This window comes from Myxine glutinosa, chromosome 4 (genome assembly GCF_964187855.1).
Source record: "Myxine glutinosa chromosome 4, kmMyxGlut1.1, whole genome shotgun sequence".
In the NCBI taxonomy this organism is placed as follows: Eukaryota; Metazoa; Chordata; class Myxini; order Myxiniformes; family Myxinidae; genus Myxine; species Myxine glutinosa.
The window spans coordinates 147,918,311-147,944,010 of NC_136264.1; the positions used below are offsets into that span (position 1 = coordinate 147,918,311).

General features: G+C 48.2%; 1 protein-coding gene, 1 non-coding gene and 1 pseudogene across 7 annotated transcripts in view; 2 read left to right on the plus strand and 1 right to left on the minus strand.

The window, feature by feature from the left end:
- UXS1 (UDP-glucuronate decarboxylase 1) overlaps nucleotides 1–22,590 on the minus strand; it is a 62,385-nt gene extending 39,795 nt beyond the window's left edge. The window contains exons 1-6 of one of the 6 annotated variants that reach the window (XM_068113695.2): nucleotides 22,090–22,530; nucleotides 20,653–20,680; nucleotides 19,259–19,400; nucleotides 15,851–15,902; nucleotides 10,581–10,624; nucleotides 9,425–9,485 (exon numbers count right to left, since the gene is read on the minus strand). In XM_068113695.2, the coding sequence (XP_067969796.1) occupies nucleotides 9,425–9,485; nucleotides 10,581–10,624; nucleotides 15,851–15,902; nucleotides 19,259–19,260 (159 nt within the window). In that variant the 5' untranslated portion in view covers nucleotides 19,261–19,400; nucleotides 20,653–20,680; nucleotides 22,090–22,530. Of the gene's footprint in view, nucleotides 1–9,424; nucleotides 9,486–10,580; nucleotides 10,625–15,850; nucleotides 15,903–16,150; nucleotides 16,379–19,258; nucleotides 19,401–20,652; nucleotides 20,681–22,089 lie in introns of those variants that run through there. The other 5 variants (XM_068113694.2, XM_068113700.2, XM_068113697.2 and 2 more) reach the window with 5 other exon arrangements.
- LOC144891881 (18S ribosomal RNA) lies at nucleotides 11,492–12,186 on the plus strand (annotated as a pseudogene).
- LOC137426306 (5.8S ribosomal RNA) lies at nucleotides 12,384–12,536 on the plus strand. The gene has a single exon (XR_010984271.2). It is a non-coding gene; the product is annotated as a 5.8S ribosomal RNA (ribosomal RNA).
- Nucleotides 22,591–25,700: the final 3,110 nt, after the last annotated feature.

Consider the following 25,700-nt stretch of genomic DNA (forward strand, 5'->3'; position numbering starts at 1 on the left):
GAGGAGCGATTGGCGAGGCGAGTGAGGAGCGATTGGAGAGGCATGTGAGGCACGATTGGAGAGGAGTGTGAGGCGCGATTGGAGAGGAGTGTGAGGCGCGATTGGAGAGGAGTGTGAGGCGCGATTGGAGAGGAGTGTGAGGCGCGATTGGAGAGGAGTGATTGGAAGGGAGTGTGAGGCGCGATTGGAGAGGAGTGTGAGGCGTGATTGGAGAGGAGTGTGAGGCGCGATTGGAGAGGAGTGTGAGGTGCGATTGGAGAGGCGTGTGAGGGATTGGAGAGGTGAGGGATTGGAAAGGAGAGGAATGTGAGGGATTGGAGAGGAGAGGAGTGCTAGGTGGAGAGAGGAGAGTGTCAGGTGGAGACAGGAGAGTGTCAGGTGGAGAGGAGTGAGGGGTCACATATTATGTGAAATAAATAAAGTGTTCATCACACCATTTCTGGATCTGATGACTTGCCAGTAACCATTTTGTAAAAATGAATGTGCAGCATCTAACTCAATATGTCGAAATGTCACACACATCCATGCCCGTGGGATTCCCACGGGTGACCCCGCTAGTATATATATATACTGTATATATATATATATATATATATATATATATATATATATATATATATATATATATATATATATATATATATATATATATATATATATACACACACTAGCAGAAGTACCCGGCATTGCTGGGCGGGGGAGGGGAGGGAAGGGGGAAGGGGAGGGGAACAGGGGGGAGGGGGGAGGGGAGCGAGGGGGAGGTGAGGAGGGAGGGGAGGGGAGGGATGGGAGGGGGAGAGGAGTGGGGAGGGTGGGGGAGGGAGGAGTGGGAGGGTGGGGGGAGGGAGGAGTGGGAGGGTGGGGGGAGGGAGGAGTGGGAGGGTGGGGGGAGGGAGGAGTGGGAGGGTGGGGGGAGGGAGGAGTGGGAGGGTGGGGGGAGGGAGGAGTGGGAGGGTGGGGGGAGGGAGGAGTGGGAGGGTGGGGGGAGGAGTGGGAGGGTGGGGGGAGGAGTGGGAGGGTGGGGGGAGGGGGAGGTGGAGGGGGATGGTGAGGGGGTGGGGGAGGTGGAGGGGTGGGGGAGGTGGAGGGGGAGGGGAGGTGGAGGGGGAGGTGGAGGGGGAGGTGGATGTGGAGGTGGAGGGCGAGGGGGGAGGGGTGGGGGAGGGGGGGAGGGGTGGGGGAGGGTGGGGGAGGGGGGGAGGGGTGGGGAAGGGGTAGGACAGAAAGGAAGGGGTAGGGGGGAAAGGGAGGGGCATGGGGGAAAGGGAGGAGGAGGGGAGGGGAGGGGGAGGGGGGAGGGGGATGGGGAAGGGGTAGGGCAGAAAGGAAGGGTAGGGGGGAAAGGGAGGGGCATGGGGGAAAGGGAGGGGGAGAGGAGGGGAAAGGGGAGGGGGGAAGGAGAGAGGGTAGGGTGGAGGGAGAAGGGAGGGGGAGGGGGGAAAGGGAGGGGGAGCGGGAGGGAGGGGGAGGGAGAGGGAGGAGGAGGAGGGGAGGGGGAGGGAGAGGGGAGGTGGGGGGAGGGGAGGAGGGGGGAGGGGGGAGGGGAGGAGGGGGGAGGGGGAGAGGAGTGGGAGGGTGGGGGGGAGGGAGGAGGTGGAGGTGGAGGGAGAGGGGGGGAGGGGGTGGGGGAGGGGGGGAGGGGAAGGGGTAGGATAGAAAGGAAGGGGTAGGGGGAAAGGGAGGAGCATGGGAGAAAGGGAGGAGGAGGGGAGGGGAGGGGGAGGGGGGAGGGGGAGGGGGGAGGGGGATGGGGAAGGGGTAGGGCAGAAAGGAAGGGTAGGGGGGAAAGGGAGGGGCATGGGGGAAAGGGAGGGGGAGGGGAAGGGAAAGGGGAGGGGGGAAGGGGAGAGGGAAGGGTAGGGGGAGGGGGAGGGGGGAAAGGGAGGGGGAGGAGGGAAGGGGAGGGGTGGGATATAGATGGTTACTGGCAATTGATCACATCCAGAAATGATGTAATCCACACAATTTATCTACTTTACATGACGTTAATAGGAATACATGGCCGTGTAGATGGGAAATAGTTTGTTTGAAATAAATCACAAATATCAGATGAAAGTGAAAAAAAACCTATGTGGTGTGAATGGCAATGTTCCTCGCTGAAATGTGAAAAAACTGAATTACGTGCGAACGCATAACTGTGAGATTATGGCGGCAGAGTTGGAACATCACGTGATCTTAGCAGAAGTACCCGGCATTGCCGGGTGGGGGAGGGGAGACCCGTACATTCCCGACCCGTACATTCGCCCTCTCGACTCAAGCTCGTATTCGATTCGTATTCGTATTCGAAATCGAAAGGGGAAAGGGGAAATCCTTCGTATTCGAATTCGTAAACACGAAATATGAATTAAAATTTAATTCATATCGCACAAAATCGACACAAAACACGGTCGCATAAAGGTGAAAAACGCAATGGCTTTTCGCCCTGAATCACGTGCAAACGTGTGACGGGATGGAACATCACGTGATCGCTCTGAGCGAATCAGCGAGCTGCTCGCACTGGCTGAGATTAGCGGGAACTTCGCTGAAATAAATATGAATAAAAAAATATGGATCTCGTCAAATATGGTCTCAGCCATGTTCGTCCCAGGCTCAATGGCCATGTCTATGCCAAATATCAAGCACGTGAGCCTCTCCGTTTCGGAGTCTATCGGTAACATCACACACACACACACACACACACACACACACACACACACACACACACACACACACACACACACACACACACACAGTGTTATATATATATATATATACACACACACACACACACAAACTGTGTTATATATATATATATATATATACACACACACACACACACACACACACACACACACACACACAAACTGTGTTATATATATATATATATATATACACACACACACACACACACACACACACACACACACACACACACACACACACACACACACACACACACACACACACACACACACACACACACACACACACACACACACACACACACACACACACACTGCATTCAGAAAGTAATCAGACCCCTTCACTTTTTTTTTTACATTTTGTTATGTTGCAGCCTTATGCGGAAATCGTTTAAATTCATTTTTTCCCTCATCAATCTGCACTCAATACCCATAACAACAAAGAGAAAAAAACAGGATTTTAGAAAGTTTTGCAAATTTATTAAAAAGAAAAAACTGAAATATCACTGACAAGTATTCAGACCATTTGCTATGACACTTGAAATTTAGCTCAGGTGCCTCCCATTTCTCTTGATCATCTTTGAGATGTTTCTACACCTTGATTTGAGGCCACCTGTGGTAAATTCAATTGATTGGACATGATTTGGAAAGGCACACACACCTGTCTAGATAAGGTCTCACAGCTGACAATGCATATCAGAGCAAAAACCAATCCATGAGGTCGAAGAAACTGCCTGCAGAGCTCAGAGACAGGATTGTGTTGAAGGACAGATCTGGGGAAGCCTACAAAAAAAATTCTGCTACATTGAAGGTTCGCAAGAGCACAGTGGTCTCCATAATTCTTAAATGGAAGAAGTTTGGAACAACCAGGACTCTTCCTAGAGCTGGCTGCCTGACCAAACTGAGCAATCAGGGGAGAAGGGCCTTGGTAAGAGGTGACCAAGAACCCGATGGTCACTCTGGCTGAGCTCCAGAGATCCTGTGTGGAGATGGGAGAAACTTCCAGAAGGACAACAATCACTGCAACACTCCACCGATCTGGGATTTATGGCAGAGTGGCTAGATGGAAGCCTCTCCTCAGTGAAAGACACATGAAAGCCCGCATGGAGTTTGGAAAAAAGCACATAAAGGACTCTTAGACTGCGAGAAACAAGATTCTGTGGTCTGATGAAACCAAGATTGAACTGTTTGGCGTCGATTCTAAGCGTCATGTCTGGAGGAAACCAGGCACCGCTTATCACCTGCCCAATACCATCCCAACGGTGAAGCATGGTGGTGGCAGCATCATGCTGTGGGGGTGTTTTTCAGCAGCAGGGACTGGTCAGGGTTGAGGGAACAATGAACGGAGCAAAGTACAGAGATATCCTTAATGAAAACCTGAAACAGAGCACTCAGGACCTCAGACTGGGCCGAAGGTTCACCTTCCAACAGGACAATGACCTTAAGCACACAGCCAAGACAACACAAGAGTGGCTTCGGGACAACTCTGTGAAGGTCCTTGAGTGGCCCAGCCAGAGCCCTGACTTGAACCCAATCAAACATCTCTGGAGAGACCTGAAAATGGCTGTCCACCGAACGGTCCCCATCCAACCTGACAGAGCTTGAGAGAATCTGCAGAGAAGAATGGCAGAAAATCCCCAAATCCGGGTGTGCAAAGCTTGTCGCGTCATACCCAAGATGATTCGAGGCTGTAATCACTGCCAAAGGTGCTTCAGCTAAGTACTGAGTTAAGGGTCTGAATACTTATGTCAATGTGATATTTCAGTTTTTTCTTTTTAATAAATTTGCAAAACATTCTAAAATCTTGTTTTCTCTTTGTCATTATGGGGTATTGAGTGTAGATTGATGAGGGAAAAAATGAATTTAAACAATTTCAGCATAAGGCTGCAACATAACAAAATGTGAAAAAAGTAAAGGGGTCTGAATACTTTCTGAATGCACTGTATATGTGGCAAATTATGGCGTTATCTTTTCCACATTTTCTATGAATTGCAATGCACTTTACTGAACGCATCAATCCGACTTGCTTTCCGGTGTTACTGCGGTTGCAGACCGACCATCAAGACTTGTCCATGTTGGTTTCCCCACTCTTGAAACACTTTGCCCAATGTCGAATGGTGCTCACATCAATGGTGGAGTCATCACACGCATTATTTAAACACCTATGAATATCCACTGGAGGAACCTCTTCCACAATAAGAAATTCAATAACTGTTCTCTGCTTCATATTGGATGGTTGGATGTCAATGAAAGCTAGTCTGTTGGGAGCCGTTGGTGAGGTATGTGGATGGACAAAAGGACCACCGAGGCACTCGGAAACATGGTGGTGGGATGTTGAGGTTGGAAAGAGGATTGACGAGAAGAGGAAGAAGTTCAAAGAGTGGCAGAAGGCGAAGGGTACGGGAGCAGAAACAGCAGAGCATGAAAGTTATAAGGCAGCCAGGAAGGCTGCAAAGAAAGAGGTAGCAAAGGCGCAGGAGGCATGGAGGAAAATGTTCGGAGAACGCTTGGATTCGGAAGAGGGTCAGAAAGCAGTATTCAGGATTGCAAAGCAGATAGCGAAAGAGAGGTGTGATGTGATGGGGGTGAGTTGCTTGAAGGATGAAGTGGGACAAATCGTTGTCGACCCAGATGGAATTAAAGGAAGATGGAAAAGATATATGGAAATGCTGTTGAATACAGAGAATGAATGGGATGGCAACATAGAGAGTAACCCAGTTTTAGGACCGGCAGAGAAGATAACTGAGAAGGAAGTTGAGGAAGCGATAAAAGCAATGAAGAGTGGAAAAGCGGGAGGGCCGACGGGAGTTGTGGGAGATATGTTGAAGGCAGCAGGAAGTTGGGGTGTGAAGAGAATGACAGAGATCTGTAATCTGGTGGTGAAAGAAGGCCGCATTCCAGTGGCTTGGGAACTGAGTACCCTCGTCCCTCTATACAAGGGGAAAGGTGACCCTCTGGAGTGTGGCTCGTACCGAGCGATAAAGTTATTGGAGCATGGAATGAAGGTATTGGAAATGGTGTTGGAGAGGAGGATAAGGAAGAAAGTGAAGATCGACGAAATGCAGTTTGGATTTATGCCAGGAAGAGGAACGACAGATGCGCTTTTCATTGTGAGGCAGTTGCAGGAGAAGTACATGGATAAGAGGAAGAAGTTGTTTTTTGGGTTTGTTGATCTGGAGAAAGCATTCGATAGGGTTCCACGCAAAGTATTGACATGGGCATTGAGGAAGTTAGGAGTGGAGGAATGGTTGATCAGAGTAGTGATGGCAATGTACAAAAGAGCACGCACAGCTGTAAGGACGAAGGACGGGAACAGTGGTGAGTTTGAGGTGAAGGTGGGAGTGCATCAGGGGTCGGTACTAAGTCCACTACTATTTGTAGCTGTGATGGAGGTGCTGGCTCAGACCGTAAAGGAGGGTTTACCGTGGGAGTTGTTGTATGCAGATGATCTGGTGTTGATTGCGGAAAGTATGGATGGACTGAAGGAAAAGATGAACAAGTGGAAGGAATGTATGGAGACAAAAGGTCTGAAGGTGAATATCGGAAAGACAAAGGTGATGGCAAGTGGTAAAGCATGTGGTGAGGTGGAAAGAACTGGGAAGTGGCCGTGTGCTGTGTGCAGGAAGGGTGTCGGAGTGAACTCCATTCAATGTACAATGTGTGCTGAGTGGGTTCATCAAAAATGTAGTGGTCTGAGAGAGTCATTAACCAGTGTGGCAGCTACATTCAAATGTAAGGTGTGCACAGAGGGAGCTGCAGATGGAGGAAATGTTGAGTTGGATCTTGGAGACGGCGTGAAGCTGGAAGGTGTGAAAACATTTTGCTACCTCGGAGACATGCTGAATGGAGAAGGTGGATCAGACTCGGCAACGGTTGCTCGAGTGAGATGTGCATGGAAGAAGTTTCGGGAACTGAGTGGCGTGCTGATGAGGAGGAGAGTGTCGCTGAAGCTGAAGGGAAAGGTGTATGCTGCATGTGTGAGAAGTGTTATGATTTATGGGAGCGAGACATGGGTAATGAACGTAGAGCAGCAACGAAGGCTGGAAAGGGTGGAAATGCGAATGGTTCGATGGATGTGCGGAGTATCGTTGAGAGAGAGGAAGACAAATGATGAATTGCGAAAGATGATGGGAATATTGCCTGTGATTGATGCTGTGAAGAGGAACAGGTTGAGATGGTTTGGTCATGTATTGAGGAAGGATGAAAGTGACTGGTTGAGAAGAGTGATGGAAGTTAATGTAGAAGGAAGTAGAGGACGGGGAAGACCGAGAAAGACTTGGCTAAAGCTGGTGGAAGAAGAAATGCGGGCAAGGGGGTTAACAAGGAGAGATGCAGAAAATAGGGCAAAATGGAGAAGATTGTCATGGGGACCGCAAGGCTAACCCCCGCTCTAGCAGGGAACATGGCCTTAAAATGCATGTTGTTGTTGTTGTTGTTCTCTGCTTCATATGCAAATACTGAGGGGCAGCCATTTTTAAAGCATGGTGGGATGTTGTCATGTGACCAATCACAGTGCTACTCTTACAATGGGTGGAAGATACAAACCTTTCATTGTGATCTCACATAGCTTTCCTCCAACGCTTTGGTTTTTATACTGAAAAATAAGAGGCATTACCTTTCGTTCTGCCCCTCGTACATACACACGTAACAAATTGCAAAGTGTCCACTTTAAATATCTGAATTTTATAAATATCGTGGGCATATACAGAGTGTGTTCAAAAAGTATCCGACCTTTATTTTTCGTGCGTAAAAAAAAAGAAGCTAGGGAGGCGTTGATTGGTGCACGTATGTAGGCGATCCTAATGCACACGCATTAATTTTTTCCCACCTGCAGAAGCTGTCATTCGACGGCAGACCGCCGATGGGTGAGGACATGTAAGTGAGCGCCGTCGGATTTTCGTTTTTGACAAAATGACGGAAAAACTTGAACAACGCTACTGCATCAAATTTTGTGTAAAGCTTGGTGATTCCCAAGTGGAAACGATCCGCAAGATTCAACACCATTCATTCCATTATGAAGGAGGATTTGGGCTTCAGGAGAATCTCAGCGAAGTTCGTACCAAAGCTGCTAACGATTGAGCAGAAGCAACTCCGTTTGGAGATCGCACAGGGCATGCTGGAGACTGAACAGCGATCCCAGCTTCCTCAACACAGTGATCACTGGCGATGAGTCCTGGGTTTATGGGTACGACCCAGAAACCAAGTTGCAGTCATCACAATGGAAGCATCCAACATCCCCGAGGCAAAAAAACACAAAATTTGATGCAGTAGCGTTGTTCAAGTTTTTCCGTCATTTTGTCAAAAACGAAAATCCGACGGCGCTCACTTACATGTCCTCACTCATCGGCGGTCTGCCGTCGAATGACAGCTTCTGTAGGTGGGAAAAAATTCACGTGTGTGCATTAGGATCGCCTACATACGTGCACCAATCAACGCCTCCCTAGCTTTTTTTTTACGCACGAAAAATAAAGGTCTGATACTTTTTGAACACAGTAGTATGTAGATTCAATTCCTGGCCCAACAATAAATGGTCCGATTGGTGCTTCGCAGGCAGGGTGTTGCAACACAAAGTGCACCGTCCCTCCAGACAACCATCTGCCAGCACTGGTTTGTGCATAATAAACCTCCCTTGGTGTCTTTCTAGGAAGAGGAGACAAGTCAAAGCCAGCACCATGAACAGATAACAAATCTCTTCCCCGACTACCACTGAAAAGACAGAAGGCAAACCACTCTGTATAATCTGTCATGATAATGCTTTGACAGCACTGAACCTGCCTTCAGACAAAGCACCAGAGACAGACATGCCTATAAAACAAAAGTAATACAAATACAAAATCAAGAAAATGTGTGGCCCGAGGATAACTACAATAAACTGGCCCCACAAGCTCCTCCATCATGTCATTACGACTCCACCCACACCCGACCCACCCCCCCCCCCCTCCACTCCACTCCATATTTTCATTTATTTTATTAACCACCCGAATTTCAAATCACCCCCCATTGCATTATTTTCAGTGAAAGTACTATTAACACAAGAAAACGACCCAGAAGGCAATTTATAATCACACATTCTATTTCTCACACCCCTCCCCTCCATTATCTCCACAACCACCACACCATGTTACCTTTGACTGTAAACCAGCCTTTCCGTGTCCACGACAGGACAAAGACCTCCCTCAATTCAGACCGAGAAGCATTCAGCATACCTCGCAATGCTTGCCAAATGTGGGTTGGTCAGAATGAGTGGCGCCGGGAATTGAATGCACACCAGTCAGTGGATTTATATACTACGCCGCAATATGAAAACAAGTCATTCACCACTCAGCCAAACAGCGAGCTCACCACACCGTACACCATGTATCAAACCTTTAAATACTGCACCGTGCCGATTAAATGAATTATGTGCCAAACGTTTATCAAACTAAAAGAGATTGAAGTGCGAGCTCATAGCATGACTTGTGCGGATATGCCACACGGCTATTTTTTCGTAGTTTCTTGGTTAGCAAAAGTGTCACAAAAATTGGAGCAACAAGAAAAAAAAAAAAAAGTTAGGGATGTTGTCAGGAACGAACATCATCTATTGTTGTCCTTAAAGACCATGATTAAAATGTTGTTTCAAGGAGAAGAGGAAAACGATGTGGATGATACTAACTGAATCACTGTTTGCGAAATTAATCAATCTATGTTCAATTCATGGTGATATGCATTGAAATGAACACAAAAAATGCATTTGGACTCCATACCAGGATACGCTTGCGGTCTTTCTCTGAAAGAAACTTCACAGGAGGATATTTTGGGCCAGTGCTATGAAACAAAAGGGCACAAAAGGGGTTCGTGGCAGCAAGGAAAATTGAGACAAAGAGGGTTGAGAAATTAGAATGTAATATAGAACAAACTAGTGGGGCGGCTTAGCCCAAATATTCAAAAGAATTGTGCATTTTGTGATACAAGCACCAAATTTGGCACACTAGTAGACTATCATATTATGAAAAGATCTGGATATTGGGCCATCTCAGATTCAGAGATTTGATTTTTGCAAGATTTGCAGATTTTGCAAGCTGAGATTGCAACGCCAGGGACGGCCGACTCCTTCCTACGAGCTGCCCACGTCACCCGCACAAGAAGAGCTCATCAAATCACTGCAGCGGCACTGCACATCCTGCAACACCGTGCGTATGAACGCCACTGTATGACATATGCTGATGATGCAGAAGACCTGCCTGAGTTCGAAGACTGGTGTCACCAGAGAGAAGACGACATTCCCAACTTTCAGTACTGGGCAACTGTGCTGGAACTAGAGATGTTGGTACTGGTCTACGTGCGTTCTCTGCGGCAGGCTTCATTCACGACGTACCTTGATGCCCTGACGGAACTGGTCCCATGGTTCCATGCCTTAGACCACACACACTATGCCAGGTGGGTCCCTGTTCACCTGAGGGACACGGTTGCATTCCCAATGAAGCACCCAGATGTAGCCAGAGAATTCAGGGCTGGCAACTTCACTGTACAGAAGACGAAGAAGGTGTTCTCTTCGATCCCAATCGAATCGAAATCTTGCAAAAATCAAATCTCTGAATCTGAGATGGCCCAATATCCAGATCTTTTCATAATATGATAGTCTACTAGTGTACCAAATTTGGTGCTTGTATCACAAAATGCACAACAGGTTTGCTATGCTGCTACACTAAACATGCTTTAAAATAATAATTATATATATATATATATATATATATATACATAAATATATATATATATATATATATATATATATATATATATATATATATAAAAGGAAGGTCAGCTGGTGGTTAAAATTTTTAAATCCGAAGGATCAAATTTAATCAATCTGGAAAGCCATTGATGTTGCACAACCTTCTTGCAGTTGTTGTAGAACCTTACCCAAGTTCCAGTTCGTGGATTTTATCCCAAAGTGGAGCAATAACCTGTAAAATACATACACACAACCCACGAAGGCTGTGACAGGGTCTCAAGGGATTTGTGAACTTTTTTTGGGATGTTTGGAGGAGTGTAGGTCTTATATTGCCCCATTTAAAGGGAATTTAAGAAAGTTCATATATTATGGAGGAGGGCTAGCAGGATAGCTTAGATGTATGCACACTCACCTCTGAGCTGCCAACCCTGGGTTCAAATAAAACCCAGCTATAAGCTACCATCCTCATGTTTCGCATGCAGGGAGAGTCATAAACATTAAGCCAGAGGACCTGTCTTGCCAGTACTGGTCGTTGGTGGATGGTATTAAATAAACAACCATCCAATCGGTGCTTTCCAGGCAGGGCATTGTTTCACAGTGCATCATCCCTCAGATGGATGTCTAACTGGAAACCCCTCTGCCAACATTTGTTGTTGGTAGACCGTAACGATTAGACAGTAAAGATGCCACGATATAATTCACGCAAAGGAGACGAGTAATCACCGGCACACTAAAATATTCAGCCGAGAAGGTAGGAGTAAAGAGTCACAAGCCATCACTGCACCATCGCGCTGCAATCTTTGAGGTCCTAATTACCATCTCGCCGCAATCTCCTCTAAAGAGTGGCTGAGCAGTTAGACAATTGTAGTTGCGATCAGTAAATGTACAGTGCCTTCAGAAAGTATTCACACCCCTTGACTTTTTGTTGTGTTTCAGCCTGAATTAAAATTGGTTTTAATTGAGATTTTTTTCAAATCTAGACTGTATGGGAGAGTGGCCAGACGGAAGCCACGCCTGAGAAAAAAGGCACATGACAGCCCGCCTGTAGTTTGCAAAAACAACATGTGAAAGACTCAGAACCAGGAGTTTCTGGGTTCCGGGGGGAGTATGGTTGCAAAGCTGAAACTTCAAGGAATTGACGGAAGGACACCACCAGGAGTGGAGCCTGTGGCTCAATTTGACTCAACACGGGAAAGCTCATCTGGGCCGGACACAAGAAGGATTGACAGACTGAGAGCTTTCACGATTCTGTGGGTGGTGGTGCATGGCCGTTCTTCGTTGGTGGAGCGATCTGTCTGGTTGATTCCGATAACGAGTGAGACTCCGACACGCTAACTAGTTCCGCGACCCTGGTGTAGCCGGCGGACTAACTTCTTGGAGAGACGAGGGGCTACAAGCCGTGCGGGATGGAGCAATAACAGGTCTGTGATGCCCTTCGATGTCCGGGGCCGCACACGCGCTGCACTGGAAGGGCCAGCGTGTAGCTTGCCCTTCACAGTCAGGCTCGGGTAAACCGCTGAGCCCCGTCCGTGATGGGGAGTGGGGCTTGAGACAGTGCCCCGCGAATGAGGAATTCCCAGTAAGCACGAGTCATCAGCTCGCGTTGATCAAGTCCCTGCCCTTTGTACACACCACCCGTCGCTACGACCGATCGGACGGTTTGGCGAGATCCTCGGATCAGCCCCTGCACAGGCCGTTCTCGGCTCATGCCGGTTCGCCGAAAAGATGAGCGAACTTGACTGTCTAGAGGACGTAAAAGTCATAATAAGGTTTCCGTAGGTGAACGTGCGGAAGGATCATTATCGAGACTAGCGAGGGAGCGAGACATATGTGGTCATCCACGCGGTGCTGGTCGACACGTGAAGCCAAGCAAAAGCCATGCTCGATCCGCTTGGCGCCGCCACCATTCGATGGACCTCGGTTCGTTCGTTCGAGGGTGGCCGGGTGGTATGGGAGAGTGGCCAGACGGAAGCCAATCATCGTCTTGGAACGACTCACAGCGGTGGATCACTCGGCTCGTGCGTCAATGAAAAACGCAGCCATCTGCGAGAACTGGTGTGAATTGCAGGATACACTGATCGACAGGTTGAACGCACATTGCAGCCCCGGGCTACACACCCGGGGCCATGCCTGTCTGAGGGTCGCTCTATTATCAATTGGGAGCGCGAGCGTCCCAGCCCTCGCCTCGTGGACCTCCTTCCTTCCTTCCTTCCTTGGGTCGGTCGGTCGGTCCGTCCGTCCGTGCAGGGGCCGGCCGGGCCTCGTGATGCCTCCGCGAATGGAAGCGCTCGCCGCGGTAGCTGCATTTCGCTTGGCGAAATGCAGCTTACTACTCACTCGCCGCAGTGGCTTGGCTTGTGTGCGGCACGCGTGCTCGTCTGCGGACCTAGATGGAGCGAGCCCGACCTCATGACGTCTAGCCACGCGCGCACTCGGCGCATGACACTGAGGACGACGATGACGATGGCGATGAGAGAGAGAGAGACAGAGAGAGACAGAGAGAGACAGAGAGAGACAGAGAGAGACAGAGAGAGAGAGAGAGAGAGTGCCAGGTCCGAGCGTGCGTAGCGAAGGGCATGTCCGCCTTCACGACGGCACCGGACACGGGGAGCTCTCTTAATCAGGAAAAGATTAAACTCTGGTCTGATAAATGGCACATGTCCTTCAATCCTGGAAAATCCCACAATCTCACCCTATTGTTCCAGAAGGATGTCAAACAAAACCATTTATTTAATTCCTTGGTCATCCACTGTAAGAGGTTCAGTTTTTGTGTAGCTAGCCAAAACGAGCAGGGACTGAGTATCCTGCATCAATCCCAATCTTTCCTTGGAAAATCAGAGTTACTCAGTCTACAAGGCCTTTGTTCGTAGCTCAGTGGAATACTGCTCTTTGCTATAGAATGGCACCCGAGCATCACTTCTCTCTGTTGGATTCTGTGAAATCTAAAGTTCGCCAAATTATTGGAATCTCCCATGATGAGGCCGAAGCATAAGGTCCGTTTCTCTCACATTGAAGGCAGGTCGATGGTCTCTGTTTTCTACCGTCTATTCTCCAACATTCCCCCTCTGTTCTCTGCCCACAGACCCTCCCCATCAACCCCAGCACTTCCCCCTTCCCTGATCAAACTTCCAAAATGCAGGCTGACTGCACACTTCAACTATTATGCTCCTCTTTTCTCTTGTTTATGGAACCACCTTCTCGAATCCAGAGGCTTTTATGTCTCATTTTTCCCTTCAGGACTTCAAGCAAGCAATGCACCACCATCTGTCATCCCTAATTCTGACAAATGATCCTCATTATCCCCCATTAACCTTTCCTAACACAACCATTTCACTTGATAGTTTCAGTGTTCTTCCCGTCCACCCTCTCCTCTTTTCCTGTTAGTTCGCTCGATGCTTGTCCCACTGTCATTTCTACCTTGCTTAAATAAAAACATTTCTCAGACACGACTGCAGTATTTTGTTGCAGTGATAGACCCTTGGTTAATGCTGTTTTTGGTTTGATTTAATGTATTTAGATTGTATCTACTATAGATGGATGAGGGGTGTGTGTGTGTGTGTGTGTGTGTGTGTGTGTGTGTGTGTGTGTGTGTGTGTGTGTGTGTGTGTGTGTGTGTGTGTGTGTGTGTGTGTGTGTGTGTGTGTGTGTGTGACATGTCTTTGTGGAGTTCTAATGGACCGTTTTTATGTAGAATGTGATACACCGAAGTGATCGTTATGATCTCATGAGTTGATTAGGCTAATTAACTACAAAGAATCTGGAAGAATTCCCATGTTTCTAAATGCTTGCCAAGGTCAAGGTGTCAATCCTAAGGTGTCAAGGTCCTTCGTAACCAGGGCAGCTTCAGAGGTCCTTTCATGGCATGGCATTCCAATTACAACATAAAGAGCAAAAATAATGGTAACATTGTAGCAAAGCATATATTAATTAATACCAATAATATTAACAACAATAATAATAGTAGTAGCATTATTTGGAAATAACAATAACGAACATATAATCCCCCCCACCCACTCCCTCCCGCCGTGGCACATCTATGTTTGGTGAAAGGCTAATGCTCAAGCAGTACAGCAGGCAGGTATGCTACAAGGCCATCAAGACCAATGAAAACTTGGTCCATCGGACCAACGGGCCCACTAGTTTAGTTAAATTAATGCCTCTATAATCAGAGTATCCTTCAGGTAGAAACTACTTCATACTCCCGGTCGTTAGTCCATTGCCCCACTTTCAGTTTGTTGCCCTTTTACCCTCAGTCACCTCACTCTTCAATGAGCCTCAATTTCGATCTTGCATATTAAACAGACTGATAGTCTTACAACGGCGTAGCCGGGCGTGTGTCTGCTGAGTGGAGGAACAGCTTGTCCTCCTGTCATGTGACCAGATCCGCAGCCCTGATAGGTGGACATTTGTCAGGGACATATATACATAAATACATAAACCGGACGGACAGATAAACACTGTTCCAGACAGCATTGCCGTACGGGCAACGCCATAAAATATGGCTGCCGAACCACGTGACTGATGGCATCAATTTTTGTTCTGACCAATTTATCCCTCGATCAAGCTCAACATATTTCATTCTAATCGGATCAAGTGATCTACTTGTCGATTTATGACGTCAAAATGAAGGCACCTATGGCATCGACATTAACATGTTATTCCCCATGGGGACTACTTTACAATGAGCCACCTTTCAATTTTTTCCATGCAGGGGTTTCGGCGATATCGAGGTGCAAAGTTTTTCGGTTTTTCCAAGACGACACCTGTACGTGACCGATGACATCATAATTATCACTTTAAAAATTCTACAGCAGGAGGAGGTGCTCCTATGGTGAAAATTGTGTCAATCGGACCAACAGTTGCAGAGAAAACGAATTTTTAAGGGAATAAGCCAAAAAAATGCCAAAGGAAGGGACGGACGGACGGACGGACGGACGGACGGACACACACACACACACACACACACACACACACACACACACACACACACACACACACACACACACACACACACACACACACACACACACACACACACACACACACACACACACACACACACGACAATGCCCCATGGGCTACACCATAAAAATAGAAACGTTTTAACCTTTTTTTTTTTTTTTTGATCAAGGCTCATGGAAGGGCAATGCGTCCCAAGTTTGAAAAGGTAATGCACCTACAATGGGGCAGTGGTGCAATTGCCTTCTCTGCTTGTTATTGATGACGTCACATGTCAATGACACCAGACTGCTCTTGATGAAGAATCATAATTTTATAATTGCTGAAAATTCAATTCCTCCTGTGTACCCCCATAATTATAGATCGTTCCGATACTTGGGAAAAAACTTTTCATGACTATATAATATAATACATCCTTAACTACATACCTGCAAACATCCCAAAACATTTTATAAACCGTCTAAAGAGTGACAAAGTGCAATAATAACATTGTTGTTACCTCTTCAACACTCCGTTTAATCTTCCTGGATTGCTCTTCATCATTTACCATCCTGTAAAAAATAAACATGTATCCATTCTCTGTAAAATTCCAGGCAGTAAACTACACAAGAAACCAATGAGAGACAGCCAACAAAATAGAAATATCAAGGTTCCTTTGATCATTATCCAAATTATGTCTGCAATAGCTCTACCCATAGCCATAGAATACCAGAGTTCAGCAAACTTGACAATCGGCACCATGTTGCCATCCAATGATTCACGTGCGGTGTCGCGTTTATTACGTACTATTGGAACGTACCTTTGAGACTTTTAGATCCCTTAGACCTTTTACTTTGGACTCTTCAAACATTCAGACCCTTTAGTTTAGACCTTTGACCTGAAACATCTAAGATCCCAAGTAAGACCCTTAGAGCTTTAACTTTACATCCTTAAGGCCCCCATTAGACCCTCAACACGTCATTCGATCCTCGAGACGCCACTCCGCCCTCTAGACGCCACTCCGCCCTCTAGACGCCACTCCGCCCTCTAGACGCCACTCCGCCCTCTAGACGCCACTCCGCCCTCTAGACGCCACTCCGCCCTCTAGACGCCACTCCGCCCTCTAGACGCCACTCCGCCCTCTAGACGCCACTCCGCCCTCTAGACGCCACTCCGCCCTCTAGACGCCACTCCGCCCTCTAGACGCCACTCCGCCCTCTCGACGCCACTCCGCCCTCTCGACGCCACTCCGCCCTCTCGACGCCACTCCGCCCTCTCGACGCCACTCCGCCCTCTCGACGCCACTCCGCCCTCTCGACGCCACTCCGCCCTCTCGACGCCACTCCGCCCTCTCGACGCCACTCCGCCCTCTCGACGCCACTCCGCCCTCTCGACGCCACTCCGCCCTCTCGACGCCACTCCGCCCTCTAGACGCCACTCCGCCCTCTAGACGCCACTCCGCCCTCTAGACGCCACTCCGCCCTCTAGACGCCACTCCGCCCTCTAGACGCCACTCCGCCCTCTAGACGCCACTCCGCCCTCTAGACGCCACTCCGCCCTCTAGACGCCACTCCGCCCTCTAGACGCCACTCCGCCCTCTAGACGCCACTCCGCCCTCTAGACGCCACTCCGCCCTCTAGACGCCACTCCGCCCTCTCGACGCCACTCCGCCCTCTCGACGCCACTGCGCCCTCTCGACGCCACTGCGCCCTCTCGACGCCACTGCGCCCTCTCGACGCCACTGCGCCCTCTCGACGCCACTGCGCCCTCTCGACGCCACTCCGCCCTCTCGACGCCACTCCGCCCTCTCGACGCCACTCCGCCCTCTCGACGCCACTCCGCCCTCTCGACGCCACTCCGCCCTCTCGACGCCACTCCGTCCTCTCGACGCCACTCCGTCCTCTCGACGCCACTCCGCCCTCAAGACGCCATTAGACCCTCAAGACGTTTTGTTATGAGCATAGCTTTTTAATAACCAACGATGAATCAGTCGTTGCTCCTCGGGGGTCCGTTCTTGGTCCACTCACACACACCAGGTATAACTTATGTAATTTCAACAAGTTTCCACTGCCAAGTGTATGATACCCAGATCGTTCTGGTTAATGAATCTGATTATTCGCTCTCTTCCACAACTCAGATTTTTCTTGCTTTCTCAAACTTCCAACATGGGATGTAAAGGAATTTTCTCAACTCAATGCTGTTAAGACCAAGATGCTGAACCTAGGCCCCATAGTTGTAAAAATTAAAATTAATAGTAAATAAATAATAAAAACATGGCCTCAGATGTTGAAACTTGCCGATCACCACATGATTCCTTCATCTACAGTACTTAATCTTGGTGTCACCATAGACCCAAATATTTCTTATTATTATTTAATGGCCACAATTATTCCCACGTCCTTGTGATGTTGGCCAGGGGAAGCTTGGCCCAAGTCTCTCACGAACCGGCTGGCCAGGCCTGACGTTCGACTAAGGTTAGACAGGAATTTGGACAGGGAGCTGGCGATATCTCACCTACTCTTTGTGAAGGGCACCGTGGGATCTCTAACGTCCACCGACTAATGCCAGGAGACGGGATACCAGGTTTAACGTCCATCCGAGGGACGACACACACATTGCTGAATCATCCTGTCTGTGAAAAACTGGGAAGACAGTTTGTAGCTGTGCCAAGATTTGAACCCACCCTCGACGGATTGGAGGCGGGTGTGCGTTCCTCTAGGGCCTAGGCAATCCCGCAGACCCAAATCTTTCTTGCACCCCACAGAGAAAGAAAACCTACAAATATATTTCCTTTCATATCCATGATATTGCTCGAGAGCACTTCCTTAATGCTCTTCACAGACTTCCAGTGCGTCAGCGCATGGACTGTATTTCAATTTTTAGCTAACCTTTAAAGCTAAAAATAAACTTGCTCCTGCCCGCGTTTCCCATTTACTCACACCTTGCGTACCAGCAAGACGCTACGGTCCAACAGCGGGAATGTCCTGGTAATCCTTCGCACTAAAGACGAAGACGTGGGATGATTGTGCATTCTGTCGATATGCTCCGACACCTGTGGATTGGCTTTTAGGATTCGCACAGAAGCCTAAACTAAGGCTTTTAAATCTCTTTTAAATCCCATCTTTGTTTTTTCTTTTTCTTTTTTTAACAGTTGTTTTTGTGAACTTTTACTTTTCAATTTTCTTGCACTGTGAAGCACTTTGAGAATATATTTTGCAAATGGAAAGCACCTTATAAGGAACAGATATTTGATTGACATGATTCTCCCAAACATTTTGTATGATCACGGGTTCTTCAATAAATCCACCTATAAAAGGATTTGAACAAGTAAGTGGGTCTCTCTCTCTTTACAAGGAAAGAGCAGGAAAAATAGATGCAGAAAGGGACCCTAATCGAGCCACCCCACCCCCTCCATCCAAAAATTGTGTTGCATCCAATTCAAATAATATATTGTTGCGGATCTCAGAGTACGGCACTCCCCTTATCAAGGGGGGGTTAATCCCCTCGTCTATTAAGCTGGCCGTCTCCGGTCCTGGAGATGGAGCGCTGATTAGGGTAGTAGGCCAATTGTTCCTATTACCTAATTAACAGCGCCTTCCGGTAAGCGAGGAAATGAGCCCCGCCCGAGCCACGGCTGTAATGGACACGCCGAGCGAAGCGAGCCACGACTCAGGCCGTTAACAAAAGGACTAAACCCGATTATAGCGGTTGGCCAAATCGTGCCACAGGTACTCAATGGGGAAAAGACTAAGACGATCGGACGAGAGGAAGCAAAGAATACGAAGGGTAAAGGAAGAACAAATATAGTTTATTACTATCTAAAAGAGGAAACGAAAGAAGGGAATATACAAGGAGAGGAAACAAAAGGACATAGGGCAACCTTAGACACTCTTATATAACACGCCCATGACAATACAAACAGACTCACATGGAATGGTAGCTGGTAGGGGAGGAAGGTCCAGGCGGATGGTTCCAGGCGAGGGGATGGTCCAGGCTCCGTGTCCGCGGGTGAAGGACGGCTGGCAGCTTGACGTCGTTGGCGCACGACCGGACCTTACAAACGCTAGGGGCTGGGATGAATGCACGTATAGCGTACCGAACGCTCTCAAAACCACGGCAGTTCGTATTGACAACGATCGTCCCAAACGATCCTCTGCGCAATGTTCTTAAGTTCGCCGCCTCTGCGCTGTTCTCTCGCCTCTGCCGATCTCGTTCATCTCCCTCGGTCTCTCTGCTCTGCTCTCTTCTGCCGTGAAAGGGCTTGCGCTCCTGCTTTTATTGGAAGCCTCACGTATCAAGCCGCGTCCGCTTTGCTCCGCCTACCCGTGAACATGCCTCGGCCCGGATTGGTCACAAGGGTTCATCAGTACCTCCCATCGTGACGCGTTGATGGGGGCCACGCCTAGGTTCCTGGCCGCTCCTCCCTTTTTCTCCCACTCTGACCGCATGCGTAATGGCGGCTTGGGGCCAGCAAACAAACCAAAAAGGGCAGCGAACGCTGCCATACGGCTACTGCACTTTGGAGAGAGAGAGATGATTGGGGATAATTGAAGGGGCCTATCTTATTTGATTAATACAACGCAGGGTCAAACTATTGGAAACAGATCCTTAACTGAAACGTAGACTAATGAAATAACTAAAGAAGAATCTATGGTGTCCTACGTGTTATACATGGCCTAACTAGGGTGCGACCTTTACAAAGGGGGATATTTACAAGAATTATTATTTTACAAAGTGAAGGTTCTAAAAACCGTAACAATATCATTGTTGTTATTCGCATCTACCTGCAAAGGGAGAAAAGAAGAGGGAGATGGAAGGGGCAGTGGGAATGAAGGAGATGGAAGGGCAGTGGGAATGAAGGAGATGGAAGGGCAGTGGGAATGAAGAAAATGGAACGACGTGGGAGGGGTGATAAGAGGATAAGAATTCCTATAATTTTGCACACATAATATGCAAGCGATACACAATGTTAAAATTACTAATACTAGTGAGCAGTGGGCACCCACTCCCACCGGGCGAGAGTTCCCTGCTCAGTTTATTCGGAGAATGGGCTGGAGTATGTGCGTGGCTCGTACGTCTACGTGGTCCTCATCTGGCCTTGGGTGGCCACTTGAGGCCAGTAGTGGGGTTGCAAACAGAGATAGAACCAGGTTTGGACCCTCAATGTCGGCCCATGAACTGTTAAGTGTCAATTTTGAAGTTTCGGTGACGTCCACGTTTCCTCCATTACAGTAAGATTTGCTTCAAAACGGAATTACTTCTTCTTTATCGATTAATACAAAATGTAAAAACGTTTCTCACACAGGTCATTCCCCAACTCACCTGATCGATTTCAGGTTCCCCCAAACAGCTGAAAAACACAAACGTACAAGGACATCAAAACGAACATGGTGTAAGCTAGAAAGGGGAGAGGGAGAAGGGTTGATGTAAAGGGGGTGGGGTGGAAGAGTGGGAGGGCATGGGTGTAAAGGTGGAGGGAGGAAGGGGTGTGGAAGTAAAAAGGAAGGGAGGAAAGGGTGTGGGGGTAAAGAGGGAGGGAGGAAGGAAGGGGTGTGGAGGTAAAGAGGGAGGGAGGGAGGAAGGAAGGGGTGTGGGGGTAAAGAGGGAGGGAGGAAGGAAGGAAGGGGTGTGGGGGTAAAGAGGGAGGAAGGAAGGAGTGTGGGGGTAAAGAGGGAGGAAGGAAGGAGTGTGGGGGTAAAGAGGGAGGAAGGAAGGAGTGTGGGGGTAAAGAGGGAGGGAGGAAGGGGTGTGGGGGTAAAGAGGGAGGAAGGAAAGAGTGCGGGGGTAAAGAGGGAGGAAGGAAGGAGTGTGGGGGTAAAGAGGGAGGGAGGAAGGGGTGTGGGGGTAAAGAGGGAGGAAGGAAGGTGTGGGGGTAAAGAGGGAGGGAGGAAGGAAGGAGTGTGGGGGGTAAAGAGGGAGGGAGGAAGGAAGGAGTGTGGGGGGTAAAGAGGGAGGGAGGAAGGAAGGAAGGAAGGGAGTGTGGGGGTAAAGAGGGAGGAAGGAAGGGGTGTGGGGGTGAAGAGGGAGGGCGGAAGGAAGGGATGTGGGGGTAAAGAGGGAAGGAGGAAGGGGTGTGGGGGTAAAGAGGGAGGGAGGAAGGGGTGTGGGGGTAAAGAGGGAGGGAGGAAGGGGTGTGGGGGTAAAGAGGGAGGAAGGAAGGTGTGGGGGTAAAGAGGGAGGGAGGAAGGGGTGTGGCGGTAAAGAGGGAGGAAAGAAGTGGTGTGGAGGTAAAGGTGGAGAGAGGAAAGGGTGTGGGGGTAAAGGTGGAGAGAGGAAAGGGTGTGGGGGTAAGGGTGGAGAGAGGAAAGGGTGTGGGCGTAAAGGTGGAGGGAGGAAAGGGTGTGGGGGTAAAAAGTGGAGGGAGGAAAGGGTGTGGGGGTAAAAAGTTGAGGGAGGAAAGGGTGTGGGGGTAAAGAGGGAGGAAAGAAGTGGTGTGGAGGTAAAGGTGGAGAGAGGAAAGGGTGTGGGGGTAAAGGTGGAGGGAGGAAAGGGCGTGGGGGTAAAGGTGGAGGGAGGAAAGGGTGTGGGGGTAAAGGTGGAGGGAGGAAAGGGTGTGGGGGTAAAGAGGGGAGGGGAAGGGGGAGTGAGAGGTGAGGTTGAGAGGGATGGGTGGAGGTAGAACTAGAGGGGTGGGTGGAGAGTGGTGGTGGAAGTAAGGGTGGGACGAATGGAGCTTTTGATGTGCAAGTGAGGCGGGTGTGGGGTTAGTTAGAATGGCGTGAGAGCAGCGAGGCGGAACGGCGTGTGTGCAACACTTACACATAATGTAGGCAAGGAGCGCCAACACGATCAGGGCCTTCATTATGCGCGGGTTGGTTACCAATGAGGCCAGGGTCATGCTCCGTCGATCAACCTTATCAACGATTCTTCGTAGCAGCGTCGTTCGTTTAGCCGTCCCCACGAATAACGGGACCCTAGCGACACGTACCTGATGTCACCATTCACCACAAGGGACGTCACACGCAGCCTGCGGCCTACTACACCGGCCTCGACTCGCCGCGCCAGGGCAAACGAGCGCAGGCCTTTCCCTCTGTCCTCTTAACATAAGCTGTTTCCCACATCACAGGCCTTTTTATTTCTTCAACACGCTGTGGAAAATCGGTTATTACACATTTCGTTTCTGAGAGCGGCAAGAACACCACAAGATAAATACGAACAAGGCTGTCATCGAATCGCTTCCTGGCGTCGCCTTCCGTCATCACGTACTTTACCCAATGGAATGAACAACACAACTTCTTCCTCCTAATGTTCTTCTTCTTCAGCGATCCCTCTTCATCTTCTTCAAAAGTTAGCGCCTGGCGGTGAAAGAAAAAAGAAAGGAGAAGACGACTAATAAAAGGATGAAACATCGAAACGAAACTGATCTGAGTAATAAAGCGCAAAATGCGTGACATAATGGCTCAAGGTACTTCGATTTATTTATATCGGGTCCGGATGAACAAGTTGATCTGAGGACAATTTGAAAGGTGACGCAATGACTACCTTTACCTGCCAACGACATGCAAACCAATTCACCGGTATAACCTGGAATCCTCAACTTCACGTCTGGAATCTTATTTTGCGATCCCTTTCTTCCGTTCTTGACGTTAAACTCCAGTTTGCCGCTAAAATAGGAGCACGAATGCAAATACTATAGCCTGTAGGTGTAGGTGTACCGTGTACCGTGTACTGTATCCAATGCCGCCTGCACCGGCCAAATAGGGGTTGCCGGTAAAATAGCACTCTTATGTAAATACTGCAACGCACAAAATGAAGGGTGCACCGGCTAAATCGGTTTGCCGGTAAAATAGCGCGAGAATGTTATTACCTCCGCCACGCCACCAAAGGTGTTTTCACCCCTCTCTGTTTGTTACTTGCCGGAATAGATTCCTTGCCTTGGAATAGATTCCTTGCACATAATATTTGTCTTGCCCTGGAAAAGACTAAGACTGTGCCCAATTTTTAACTCTCTAGGCCCAAGGTCAAGCTCATGAGTCATGGTCACTCAAAACGTGAAATCAAGGGGGTCGAGTTTTCATTTAAAATATATTTCAAAACACTATAACTCGAAAAGTACAAGAGATATGCATACACTTACTGTTACTGACATGTAGGAAGTCACATACGACATTTCATTTGGCACCATGACCTTTGACCTTGAGTGACCTTGAAAGGTCAAACTCAAAGTCAAATTTTTTTTTTTTTTTTTTTTACTAATAACTCTGTCAAACATAATCCGATTCCCTTCTAACAACATCCCTGAAAAAAAAGAACATTCCGGCAAGTCCTCGGTCTGTGACCGATTTCTAGTTTGTTTGTGAACAAAATATCTCAATAGGTTGTGGACGGATGCGGACGAAATTTGGCAGAGGTGTAGCGTATGTGACAAGGACGAAATGATTAGATTTTGGTGAAGATCCGGATTCGGATCCGGCTACTAGAAGTTTTTAAGTGATTCTTCACCATTGGGAGATCGGGACAAAAACTATACATAGCAGAATATCTCAAAAAGTTGTGGATGGATTTGGACGAAAGTTGGTGGACCGGTTGTGTGTGTATCAAGGAAGAATCGATTCGATTTTCGTGAGGATTTGAATATGGATTCGGATATGAGAATTATTTAATTTTTTACGTGATTCTTCACCATTGAGTGATTTGGCCAACCAGGTGGAGGTATGCTCTCTACTGAGTGCCGTTCTGGTTCCGTCCTGTATTCACGCCGCTTGGATCCGGCTAAAAAGAGTTTGCCTTACGGAGTAATGGGAAGAGTTCTGCGAGCCTCTTTTGCGTGAGTTTTGTCCTGAACCATGCCGAAAGAAGTGGTGAAAGAGAAAAGGGAAATAAAGAAATGCGAGGAAATTCCAGCACGAGCGATGTTGAAGGAATTGGGTGAACACGGAGACGAGTTAGGGGGTCAATCTTCGGTAATTGGTTGGAGGGTGACGCTGCACCTTCTCACCCTCAAGAGAAGATGTGGAGCGAGTTGAGGAGGTTTGTCAGCCACAAGCAGGGGCGCCGCCAGGGATTTTGGGCCCCATGAAAAGATATCACAATGGGCCCCTATGAAGCACGCGCGCACATTTTTTCCCCGACATTTTTGCCAGGAGGTTGAAACAATCACAATGCTTATATTTCTGCATACAGAATGGAATTCACTATTTGATGCAAGACTGATACCCACACAAGCAGCAGCCGCCTGGGTCTTAAAACCGGCCCGGGCATCCTTCACCTAGGTCGGCCCATTATTCATTAATATGTTGCTTATCTGAGAAAATAGACAAAATGGTTGCAAAAAAAAACTAAATAAAATCCACTAAAAATTAAATTTATTTTCAGTAACACGAGCACATGTCATGTCTAAGAGAGTAGGTGCCTGCGCAGTTTGCTGCTTCTGGCAGCCACACCATCAATGATGTCCTTAGTGTCAAGTTTGGCCAGGATCCCTTTTTCCACAGACATCAACATGAATGCCTCAAGATGTTCTTGTATCATTGTACTTCGCAGACGGCTTTTGATTCTCTTCAAAGTAGAGAAAGACCGTTCACATGCCACTTGTGACACAGGCAGCGTTAGCAGCAGCTTGTTGGAAAGCCCAATGCTCTTGTCGGCATCAGTGAAGAGGTTCAACTTGAGGAGCAGCTTGCAGCAGCAGAGAGGACAGGCTTTACATGACTTACATGTACTTGGCAGAGTCTTCCTGTCCTGTTCAGACTCACTGTCCTTCTGCACTGTATAAGCATCTGCTACTGATTGTTTCAGTGTTGACCATTGTTCTCCAAGGCTTCGCAGTTCTTTTCGTAGTTGTTCCGCAGTGACACCATCATCAAATATCAGCAAATGTTTATGCAGCTCTTCCATAGCTCCCGATGGCACTTGATCAAAGTTCCTTGGGTGAAGAAGTGAGAGATCAGCATACAATGTTGATGTTGCTGATCTGTCATACCGCTGCTCAATGCTGCTCACAATAGTGTCCACTATTCGGTTGTACCAATTTACACAATAGTGCCCAATTTAGCATCGTATGTCAGTTCACGACATTGTTATCAATACTAGATCAGTAGTCAGTAGACCTATCTAAACTTACTAGGCCTATCGGCTCAAAATCATTTTACCTGTTGACTTGGTAGTTTTTACAATGAAGGAAACACGTATCGAGAGTACATACGACATGGCGATTGTGAATGTAACAGCTCTGAGGCGTCTTTTGCTTCGCATCGCAGTGACGACGAGCACCAACATGGCGGCTGTAACCTAAAATCTGGCTTAAAGCCCCCTCACTACCCAAAGCCTTCAACCAGACATATTAACACGCTCCTCCCCTTTCATTCCCGTTCTTCAAAGCAAAGCGGTAAAAATTGTTGTATCGCCATTATATATTACTAGCAACGATA